Raw genomic sequence first — 12,115 nt, 5'->3', positions numbered from 1 at the left:
TTGAAGTCTATAGTTAAAATTGCTTAGTGTGTCTTGGATAAGTGCATCACGAAACTACAAGACCGTTTGACTGCAGGAAACGCAATGAAGGAAGCACACAGTGAGTGTGCAAGGTCATGTGACAAACACCCGTGCCTAGAAAGGGGTAAAATGGCATCGAAACTCACTGCTGCCTCCAAGCACCTCTTAGGTACTTGGTCAACTTTGGCGCAGGCATGCATCTAAGGTCATACTTTTGAATTAAGTCATTTCCAGGATATAAAAAAAACCCCTGTGAATCATGCCATCACCGTTACCTCCAGAAGTGATGCGACTGAATCAAAGCGTGCAAAAAAAGAAATCACAAAGAAATGCGACTTCTAGTGAAGAGTTTTCTGGAATTACACCTCTTCTGGGTATTGCCTGGAAAGGATTCCTGCTTAAGCCAGGAGAAGAAATAAAGTTAGAGTCTCCACATTTTCCAAATACACAAACTTTTCAAGCCCGCTACTGCTGTTGTGATGCTTTGATAGTCCAGAAAACTGGGGTTGCAGAGATTGGGGGCGGGGGAGAATGTTTCAGAAGACATTAGAGAAAAAGACCCCAGTTCTTGAAAATATGTTTTAATGGCCTGTGAAGGTCTCAAAGTCCTTGAGAAAAATAAATTCATTTTATCCTCTTGTGTCATCTCACAGTCCTTCATATGGAGTCTGTGACCAATTGTTATCTTTCTCATAATTTTAAGGCAGTGGTGTTATTTTGCAGGCAGCGCATGATAAATAAATTATCTAAAATAGGTTTTACAAGACATGTCATGGGATGTCTAAAGACAAAGGCAAGCTTCTAGCCTAGTGGAGTGCTTTTTCTACTAAACTGAGGGCCCAGCTCAGCTACAAAACACAGATCTTTGACGTTCCTTCAAATGTGGCATTAGTTCTTTCCTGGTTTTTCTCGAGGTGATTCATGCAGTGTTTGTCTGTCTCAGTGGAAAAGTTCCAAGTAAGAGCAGAATTCATATTTCTTGTCGTAGATTTACTTTGTGTATGTCTGGGGAGAGAGAGGTTTGATTGCCGGTATCTGGATATTGCTTTCCTTTTGTGGGGAGGGCGTTGAAGGTGGCAGGGTAAGTGAGCCCAGTGACTGGCATTGATTGGGATTGCTACCCTCACTGGTCAGATGGTTTTTTATTGCCTTTCAGAGTCAATTAAGAATCAAGCTCAGTCTTGGTATTTTTGCCAAAATAGCATTTTTATTTGAATTTGCTCTATGACGTTTCGTGAATGAAAAGGCCTTAAATACAAATACTATCGTGCTTCTTCCAGTATAGCTCCAAATCAACCTACGGAGAATTTCATTAGCTGAAACTTTTTTTTTTCTCTCCTCATTTTTAGTGACGTTGACGCTTGAGGTTAAGACTCGTTTAACTCGGCTATCTCAGTGTAAGGTTTCCAGTCAAAGTCGCTTTGACAAGAAGAACGCTACATTTGCAGAGAGCCGTTCAGCGTGCTTACAAACACCTCCCCTGGGCTGGGGTGAAGTAGTCTGGCAGGGCCAGACTCTCTTCTCTCCCAGCAGTGGGGTTCAGATGATGAACACAACTTTCAGAGAATAAAGCTGGTTGAGGTGAATCCTGCTCTTAGGGGTTGCAGACTTTATTTAGAATCTGCGTGCGATTTGTCACATCCATAAGTAGACATTTAAAATAGGCATTCTGGGGGGGGAAATCTTGTGACCACCTTCATACTTCACTGAACGTGAAGAGAGCCTGGAGTGATTAGCTCCGATAAAGACGTTACACTGTGCATATCCACAGTAAAGTCATTTTGGCAAAAATGGAGAGTTTTGCTTAGTTTGTTTTTTCTGAGTATCTCACATATCACACCTTTCAGCGCTAAGGCGAGTGCTTTACAAACTGAGTGTTATTATCACTATTATCACCTTAATTTTACAGATGGAGATGCTAAGGATGAGGTGGTTATCCTTCTCCAGTGAGCTGGAGAACTCTTGCAATGAGTTAAAGCTATCACAGCTAGCGTTTCAGTCGCCAGCCCCATATTTCTCTGTTTTTCTCCTAGTGTTTTGGCGCTGAGACCAGGTTTTCTCAGACTTGGAAACGCAATGCGTTATTTCACTCAACAGTTTTTTTGTTTCAGGATGTTTTGGTTTTTCTTTTTTTTTTTGGTTTTGGGGATTTTTTTTTTAAGTAGATCACTAAGCCTAGGAAGAACCTGATATACATTGAAAGATGTCGCCTGTCTTCCTGCTGCTGCAGAAGTAGCTAATCTGTTTTAAGTCTTGAATCTGCTGAAATTATTGCTCGCACTCCGGCCAACATCGATTGCACTAAGATTTTGCTCTGTCTTCATTCAGTTTTTCATAGAATTGGAGTTTTAGTAAAAACAAAAAATATTGGTACTTTTGCATTGTAAAGATTCCTTGCAAATAAGTCAGTGAACTGTTTTCCTGTTAGTCCGGCCTTACAGCATTTCAGCTAGACACCAGCAGAAATGAGAAGTAGGAGCTTCATGTCAGTGGGCTGTGAAGTCTGCTCTCCAGCACATTGTTTACCTCATGAAAGTGCTAATTTCAGCACTTATTTTTGGAACACTTTATGTGGAATTTATTAAGCGCAGGCAATGTCGAGGCAATTCTGAAAATCCTCTTGGGGTACTAAGATGCAAAACTGTACCCAAAGGGAAAGTTGCGGTGCTCATTTTATGTTATGTTTAAAATTTCCGTGGATGCCAATCTCTGTGCAGACATTGTCACTTCTGTTAAAGAATTGTTTTATTTTAGGAACGCAGGGTCACAAGAAGCTTCAGAATTCAGCGCGCCACCTCAGCAGTCGCTCTCTCCTGTGGCTTTATCCTTTTATAAAAAGATCAAGTTTCTCTTTCAAAACAGGTAGACTATTTTATCCCTGCTGCTTCTGGGAAGACTGTTCCAGAGTGCCACTGCTAAAACCACCTTCTACATACCAGTCTGTATTTATTTATCAGCAGTTTAAATCCGTTTTTTTCTTATGCCAACATTTTAATACCCAGATGTTTGCCCTCCTAGTACCTGTAGTTAAAAACTCTTGTGTAGGTGAGTTGCAAAGGACCAAATTCACATCCCACAGCACCTTCCTCTCGCCAGATCTGCCTCCCCGTGCTGTCCGCCCGTGTAACTCGTTGTATAGTGGCTCCTTCTGTAGAAATGAGCAGATTCTACCTTATCGTAAGTGTTTTAGGCTAACCTTTAAATTTATACCTTAAATTTGGACACACTGGGATACGTGGAGAAAGACAATTTTTTAAGACAATGTAAACTGCAAGACAAAATTAAATTTCTGAGAAACTATTTACAGCGAAAATGTTATTTTTACAAATCCCTTTTATATGTGGCGAGGATGTAGCATAAGCCAGAAATATTGGGTCCTGTAAAATTCATATGAAACAAGCAGCTGTCATAACTGAACAAGAAGTGAACTAAGGCCTGCCCTGTTTCCTTGAGGCCCTGTAAAAGATGGGGATACTCTTGCTTTCGTTGTACAGGAGTATTTTCGTGGTTTTGAGGTAGCTCTGACAATCTGATAATGTCCCCAAATGAATCTGATGTGTGGGCATTCATAAAGTACCCCAGGGTGAATGGCGAATACCTCTTTGGCATTACTGCAGAAAATTCGTTCACAGAACGGGAATTAAGAGGGTTGTGCTGTAGGAGCTCGTTTCTAAATAACATCCTGTGGCCCCCATGTTACGTCGTAGTTGAAGTTCAGCTGGGAAAATAGCGGTCTTTCAGTTGATTTGCGTTTTCAATGAGGAAATATGGCACTGGACCAGATTTGTCCTATCTACCTTGGTGTTACTCTAGGTGCTTTTGCACAACACGTCCGGCAGTGGAGAGACCAGCTGATCTCTAGGCAATGCTTGCTGGATACAAGATACACGTTATTTTTTCTTCATATGTTCCATGAGTTTAGGGATTTGTTTTTGTCTGTTTCTGCCCTTGCTCAGAATGAGTGTTTCGGCAAAGAGAATTTACAGAGGGTGCTTTATGTCTGATTAATCTTAACCAATTCAAATGTCAGGAATACAGATGTTAGTAGAACAGAATCCTGGAATAATTGTATCCCGCTGCTCCCTACACTTAGCAGCAAGTGTGTCCTTAGCAGGGACACAAGGTATGAAAATTATGAGAGGGCATTTTATTTTATTTTATTTTTTTTTTAGTGAGAAGCAGCATGGAGAACATACAGAGGATGAACAGCAAACAACTAACTGGGACTTGGGCAAGCAAAACATTTTTATTCTTTAATTACGGTGATTAACCTTTTTTCCTGAAATATTATTGGTTTGCTCACTAGTTTATAAATATAAGTACCATCTTCAGCAATTAGTTGTGCAACTGAGTAAATTTGCCTGGTTAGTGAAGTTCATCTAATTATGGAGTATAAAGTTACCACTCTTCTGCAAAGCATTCATTCACCTGAAGTGCCTCTAAAAATACAAATTGGTTGGTAAAGATGGTCTCTGCTGTCCAGGTTTCACTGTATTCTTCTGGTGATATTGTCTACTGTTGGTGGTATACATCTTGTTTTTTTTTTCCCTTGTGTTTTATTTAGATTGCTCACGTTGTGGCTGCAGTTTACTTGCAAGATACCAACCAAACACTAATATTTGGATAGACTCTTGGCTACGTACAGTTCCTCACCCAGGATGCCTTTCAAAGCTGGATTAGAACTGACTGAATTGCAGAATATGACTGTTCCTGAAGATGATAACATCAGCAATGATTCAAATGATTTCACAGAGGTGGAAAATGGCCAGATAAATAGGTGAGTATTTTTCCACTGACGCCGCCATTGCTAAGAAACACGCTATTTAAAAACAGCATTCTAATTTTCAGTATATGTATTGAATTATTCATTACTAAGTCATGCTCCATTTGAAGATGTAATTTGAATTTCATATGTGACATCTGTTGGGCATAGGCTGCAACAGCAGATAAAGCAAACAGAGTGGCAATTTATTCATCATTTTGAATCTTTCAAATTAGTCTAATACAGTGCACAAACATATAACGTAGGAAAAAGCCAACATTTTGAAATGTCTGTTTACATACAGGAAAGAAGTAATAATAATAAATACAATTAGACCAACAGAATAATTTTGGACAAATCACTTTGTTGACCTTTGACCTCTAGTATTACGGTTTTGACTCGCCTGGCCGCAGCCGTGTATTCCAAGCTTCAGGGAATTCACAGCTTGCGTTGCTGGCAGGAGAAGTTGTTCCAGGCCACATTCGCAAGCCAGCGAGATAACCTGTGCCGTGGCCGTTGCTCTCGAAGACAATGCAAGCAAGAAGCTGCTGAAGGAGAAACTTTACCTAACTGAGGTCACATTTCAAAAATACCTCTATTTGTCAGTTTCAGTAAAAATCAGTATGTGCTTGTAAATAATAGACCGTTGACTTGCTTTCTCTTTCTATGAGCTTTTTGTTAATTTTAAGAACAACCTGTCTCGCATTACAGCAGTCCTTCCAGCCTTTCTGTCAGCTAGCAGTGTCCAACAGGTGTGGGACTGTGTCATGTTTATAGCAAAGACCTGCTGATGTTCAGCGTTTGCCTTCTGTGAGCTCTAAAACAAGAAGCTGTTTTCCTATCAAACTTCCTGTTCAAATATTGCAAACGGAGGTGGAGTATGAAGGTTTCTGTTCAGGGATCCAGGTACTTGTGCTAGTAAGGAAGCCAGTGCCTGCACATAATCCTGTTTATTTACTGCAGCGCTGTGGACTGCTACTGCCAGTGTTTGTGATCTTTAAAAACCTGAACCAACCCTTTCCTCTTGCCCTTTCTTCCTTTTGGCAGCAGCTTTCGGTGGGCTTCTGGCTACTCAGTGAAACGCAGCTTCTAGTGTAAAAATGCAATTCTGAGCATTTTTTTCGCAAGCAAGGGTGCAGTTCTGTGGCAGGGGCCGAGCAGCTGCAGGCTGCCTGGCGCTCCTGGGCCCTGCACCGCCGGGCAGGTCACGCTCTGTTAAGGGGAAGTCCTGGGGCAGTTACCAGCTGCGAGATTTAGTAATGTGACCGCACTGCAGCTGCACTGATGAAGATTAGAACTGGGCAGGAATTTTCTGATGCAACTTCTTTGATGGAAAGTGCCAACATGAAACACCAGCCACTTCTGTAAAAATAAATAAATAAATGAAACAAATGAAATAAAAGAATAAATAATGATTGACAAGAAAGACCTCCAACTTTGCCAAAACAAAATATGAACCTGCTGGCTTTTCTACTGGTTCACTTCATAAGGTGAGGAGTTTAGGAAGCGGTAGCGGGAAGCGCGCTCCCCTGAGCCGGGCGAGGATTTGTACCCATGACAGGAGAAGGAGCGGCTGGGCTGGGCTGGCTGTGCCTCGGCGACTCTGGCCCCTGCCACAAGTAGCTGTTATGGGGCAAAACCTTGGTAGTGCTTCATTTTTCAGTGAATGTTTGTGGAGGGTAGGGAAGGAGAGCGCCATATATGCTTAATCTTTGACAGTCAAGGTGTGCATTGAGGAGTTAGTGCATGGTGAGCGTGGAGATGTCCCAGTACCCTACCTGCAAAAGCAAGAAGAAAAGTGGGTGAGGAAGAGTGTCAGAAACTGTGACAGGATTTCTAATTACTTTTTTGGCTGTTAGGGTAGACAGAAGCGTTCCACAATTTCCATTCCCTTCTGGGCGATTCTTTTTCCTTTGCGAAGCATCTCTTGGTTATAGGAAGTAGCCTGTTAAGGTTATCTATCGTCTGCCTGCTGGGCCGCTCACTAGATAGCTACTCACTCATGCCTACTAGGTAGTAGTATTTTGTCCTAAATGTGCAATGCATTCACATTGATATCCACCTTAAAACCAAGAGTTTCAAGGCTGTTTTTACCAGCTGTGGCCTGCCTGGGCGGCAGCACGTTGGCACCAGCACAGCTTCCCTTGCAGCCGGAGCCAAAGGACCCTTCGTGCCCGTGCAAGCTCTCATCCAGCATGTGTGAGTGCCTCAATGCCCGCAAGGGCAATGAGCAGACAGGTAGACCCTGTTCTGCTCCCGTGCCCAAACACTACCTGAAAGGATATAGTCATTCTCTTTCTGGGACTATTTTGGTGAATGCTCTCTCTCTGAGGAATAAGAGGTTAGTCGGTGCACGAAAGAGCATTTTTTGTGCTGTCTGACACATGGTGTAAGGCTAGTGAAACTCCACAGTCTGTTAAAAGCAGTGGGACTTTTTTTGTTGATTTCACTTGAGCTTTAGATTAGATCTGTAATTTTCAACTAACTTTTTTTAGTTGTTTCAACTTGTCTGATTTTGCACTGTTTCAATTTTAAACCTGTTTCTTTTCCCAGTACATAGTTTACCATGTTCAATGCAAGTCAGAGGTTTTAAGGGTCTTTTGGGGAAGATATACCAGTGAGGAGCTGATTCCAGGCCTGTGTTTAAAGCTCAAACATTTCCAGATCTTAGGGAAAAAAATTTTCTAGTTTCTTTTGGATTTCCAGCCTGTATGTAGGCCTATATATAAGGTTATATATACCACTGGGAGGGAGTGTTGGTTTGGGTCAATTATATTGGGAAGGGGTTCTCTTTGTATATGCAAATGTTAAATTTCTTCTGGAAGTGAAGAAGAAACTTGCATCAAATCCAGACATCCCCGTCTTGGTGTGCTGTTAACTAGGTATCCTGGGTATACAACTTTGCTATCTCTGAGCATGACTGTAAACCAGTGTTTAGATGACCTACTGCTTTGCGTGACAGGACAAAATCTGTTCAGCTGGTCATCATCAAATTTATATGTATAACAGTGATTAAACTCTCAGCCAGCAGCTAGCATGATACTGAATGTTTGTCTTGGTTTACAGCTGCTGGTAGATTAGCAGCAATCCTTGTTCAGCTAACAAGGCTGTTTGTAGGTATACCCAAATGTGGTAGAAGTTTCCCAGTGTAAGCGAGACCAAAATTTCTTTTACATTTCTTGTTCCTGCTTGCCTTGGAAATCTTTGCTGTTGCTCAAGCTACAGCTCAGTTTAGGAAGATGCCTAAGGATAGAGGTCTGTCATCTTGGCAAAACTAGATTTCGCTAACAAATGTTTAAGGCATTGTCAAATACCACTTTAAGTTAATTATGTTTAAATATATCTGAGATAGCTAAATGGTTTTAAGCAAAATGGTTAACTCAGCACCTTTATGAGACATTTCTCATATAAGTAAGTCCTTTAATAAATTTAATTCTGAAACCATAGTTAAACATGGTCTTTTTAAAGCCACTTTGCTAATAAGACTCATTTTCTACCTTGCACTAAATGAAACAAGAAAAAGAATTAGACTAACAGATTTTCTGTAAGCCAAGTATGAGGATGAACTCATCACAAGGATGAGCTGATTATTTTTGGCCAGGATGTTCTTTTATAAACATATCTGAGAAGTTTAGTATAAACTCTTCATACTCAGCTGTGATATGTGAAATGCGACTAGAAAGCAGAAGTACACAAGAACAGGTTATGTCTTTTGATGATGAATAAACTGTTTGCAATGAAGACAACAACAGCAACAGCACAAATGGATTTCATGCTTGTCGGGGAGTCACAAAGCTTTAATGACATGGACCGTCCTATTGTGCGTTTCTACAGCACCTCTCACAGTGGCCTCTAGTCCTTGTGAGGGTTGAGAGAATATGGAGCAAATAATTGTTTCACTTCTTTCCTGTCATATTTATAAAGATCAAATATGCAGCATTCTGTGACAGTGAATAGTCCAGTTTCTCAGAACATCTGTTAAACAGCGCAGATGCATGTAAAGGTTTAACTAGAAATTCCAGTATTGCAACATATGTTCCCTTTCATATTGTAGGAGAAAAATACCCTGGAATGAAAAAGTTTAATGTTCATAAAAAGCAAAATCTTGGGAAAATTTTTTTGTTGAATTTGCTGGACTGCCTTCCTCCCCTTTTTTCTGTTTTTAGTTTTTTTTTTTTTTTTAGTTCAGTAATACATTCCACTTATGGAAAACTTATGGTGTCATACAGCATGTCTGTACCACCTACTGAGCGTGGTCCCGAGGCAACCTTCTCGTCTGGACTTGCAGATTATGTTGACTGCAGTAATGAATGTGGCCACAGCTGGAGTGCAGCCTCGAGACCAGGCGGTCTCCTGTGCACCCCACAACTGCATTGCTGCTGAGCTTTCCGCATAAGCAGTCCTGTGGCTGGGAGGCACTCTCTGAAAAAGCTACGCCCATTGCTATGTCCCTCTTAGAAGTCATGATTTGGATGGCTGGTGGCCCTGTTCACACATACAAGCCACAGTCCTTTGTCTGACGTTTGTCTTTCAGTCCACATCACACGGCAGAAATGGAGAAAAATCTGCAGTGTGACGTGGGAAATGTGGCATGGGTGAGCAGCCCAGCTTATCACAGGAGAAGAGAGGCTGGACAGCAGGTCCAATCCAGTTTAATGTAGGACTAATTCAAAACAGTACTTTGGATCAATTTATGAAATCAGATTAGTTTTTTCAAGCTCAATCCAGAAAGAAATAAGTTGTTGGTGCAGAAAACACTGATTCTGGAGAAGCCATTTTTTCCCCTCAAAAATATTTTGCTTAAAAATTCCAAGGTGGCTTCATATTTGAGCAGTATGATTCAAGTATTGTCTTTATCATTGTAAACTCTTTGCCAATAATTTTCATTGAACTTTAGTACCAAGCAGCAATAAGAATAGTATCTACAACATTACTATTTCTGTAATTATTAAGCAGGAGCTAAATAACTTGGAATGAGCAGAAAGGGGAGGAGAGGAACAGACTAGTTGCTTCTGTTGTAACTGACAAAATCTAAAATGACACAGGATCTCCATAAATGACAGAAGAAGGCAAAGTCCACAGATGTTCCCAGCAGCACTTCAAAATCGAAAGGAGACAAAACTCTTCTCTTTGCTCCTGACTGTAAAATTGCCTGCAGGGTATTTCACAAGAGAGCTGGAATGTCTTTTTCAAACTGTTCACACTCAGCTGCCTATATTCAAGAGATGAGCTTTAAACAGAAATGAAAAGAAAATATGCAAGCTCTGAAGCTGTAGAAGACCAGTTTGAGGTTTTATTCCATGAGGGTAAGCTACCTATGCGGTGAACTTCAGAAAGTTAATTTTGGATCAGTCTACCATAGAAGTGGTTGCTTTTCACTTCTTACGACAGTGGAGGAGGTTCAGTCATCCCTTCCGACTTCTTTAGGACTGCTAAACCTTTAGGACTGGATGTCTGTGTGTTGCAGCAAATTAACTTCTAAAGTTAATAGTTGAAAAAATACAGGAGGAATCTGTAGGTGGTTGTTACCTATATGAAGACAGTCAAAGCAGACTGATGGGTAGGAGTCAAGTTTGCAACAAAAGCAGCAGTAATACTATACTTATTGACAGATTTTTCCAAGTTTAAGGGATAAACTCCAAATGGAAGTACAGAGTAGAGAAAGGTCAGACTTCTAAAGACATTTGCTATTAAGGATGTTTGCCTTTATATCTAAAGACTGTGCACAAGGAACTTTATGAAAAAAATGTTGAAGACACAGGGCCCAATGTGTCAGCTGTGGAAACTGAATCAGTAGCATTACAACTGTATCAATTTGGCATAAACTTAGAAACCCTGTTCTCATACATTGCTAGTAGTTAGGTCAGAACCAGGGTAGTAAGGAATTTTGACAGAGCTTTATATTTATGAATTCCCTGTCTTATTACCAGCCTGAATATCCTTGGCTGCGTTGAAGTAAGACATAGTCTGAGTCAGAGTGTGACCTGTCTGTCCCTAGCCAGGGGACAGTCCCAGCTGTGGGAAGAGGCCAGTAGGGCTGTTCTTTACGTAAAACAAACCACAGGGTTTAGTTTATTGTTTGTTTTCATTTAAGAAGAGCCACCTTAATTTATCTGCAGCAAAAAGGGTCTCCGAAACTCGGTGACAGCCGCTGGCTAGGAAGGTAGTGCATGTAGCGGCTGATGCAATAGCCCCGGCCTCAGAACCGTCTGTAAATTAACAAAGGTGCCGGGGACTTGCTTTTGCATAAGCCTTCAAAAGCTGAAAAGTCAAGCGAACGCAAACTAAAACATTCGCTGAAGACAGGATCTGGGAGAAAATAACACCAACCCAGATCAGAAGCGTCATAAATGCCAAGGAGGCAGAAACACAGAGGCAGGAGGCAAATCTTGCTCTGGCGACAGCGAGTTCCTGAGGGGTACGTCTCAAGGACGAAGCACAAGTAACGACTGCCGAGAAGGAAAAGCTTTTACTCCGTGCTTGCCAGCACAGAAGTGTTTAATTCCGCAGTCTGGTGAATTTAATACTTGGATTTTCAAAGACCCTCTAATGAAAAAGTAGTAGTCCAGAGCTTCCAGTATCTTGACAGAGCCTGCCGTTGAGCTCAGGATGGCCCCAGGCAGTGGTGGCTGCGGGCAGCACTTCTTCCTCCTTTTAACTCTAGCCTGGTCAACTCACGGGTGGTAACTGGAGGGTTTCAGTACCCAGGTGCTACAGCCGCCTTCCCACAGGCTCATCCCGATGTTGGACGCCCTCCGGCTCGGTGACTGGCGAGGGCTGCAGCGCGCCGAGAAAACGAACAGTGTGGCTGGGCGCCAGCTTTGTAGCTAAGGTCCGGTGGTGGCCACACCTCTGCGGGGTACCTGGATAAGTCCGTTAACAGGGCCCTGTTAATGTCTGTGCAAATTCATCGTCTTCCGCTTCGCAAAATGAGTGCTTTTGCTTTGCTAAATCTCCTGAAGTACCATTCTATATACATTCATTCTGATCTTGTGCTAGTGTTACCTTTATTGGTGCCCAATGTAAGCTCGTGTAAGTGAAGCATGAGCTGGCTCATTAATAGTTATGAGTTTGACCTCTTTTCTCATCCAGCTTTTATACATTGCATATTTTGTAATTACATGCTGCTCATAGAATTAACGTGTTTGCATTTTATAAACACTCCTGCTGGAAATAAATCCTCTCACCTCTTTCAGCAAGTTTATTTCGGATCGCGAAAGCAGAAGAAGTCTTACAAACAGTCACCTGGAAAAAAAGAAATGTGATGAATATGTAAGTGGCTCTCGCTGTTATTTTCTCTGTCAAAATGAACTATATATTGTGTATATGCAC

At 41.5% G+C, this 12,115-nt stretch overlaps 1 protein-coding gene across 5 annotated transcripts in view; it reads left to right on the top strand.

Annotated features, from left to right (window-relative positions):
- Nucleotides 1–12,115, top strand: part of SLC38A1 (solute carrier family 38 member 1) — a 44,221-nt gene that overhangs the window by 4,412 nt on the left and 27,694 nt on the right. For 2 of the 5 annotated variants that reach the window (XR_011139479.1, XM_068933973.1), the window contains exons 2-4: nucleotides 4,194–4,283; nucleotides 4,586–4,798; nucleotides 11,980–12,055. Coding sequence is in view for 3 of the 5 variants with exons in the window: in XM_068933973.1 (XP_068790074.1) it covers nucleotides 4,680–4,798; nucleotides 11,980–12,055 (195 nt within the window). In the remaining 2 variants the exon portion in view is untranslated. The remainder of the gene's footprint in view (nucleotides 1–4,193; nucleotides 4,284–4,585; nucleotides 4,799–11,979; nucleotides 12,056–12,115) is intronic. The other 3 variants (XR_011139478.1, XM_068933958.1, XM_068933982.1) reach the window with 2 other exon arrangements.

The sequence above is a fragment of the Struthio camelus genome, chromosome 1 (genome assembly GCF_040807025.1).
Source record: "Struthio camelus isolate bStrCam1 chromosome 1, bStrCam1.hap1, whole genome shotgun sequence".
NCBI lineage: Eukaryota > Metazoa > Chordata > Aves > Struthioniformes > Struthionidae > Struthio > Struthio camelus.
The sequence above is the reverse complement of the archived record's forward strand: the minus strand, read 5'-3'. Positions and strand labels throughout refer to the sequence as shown.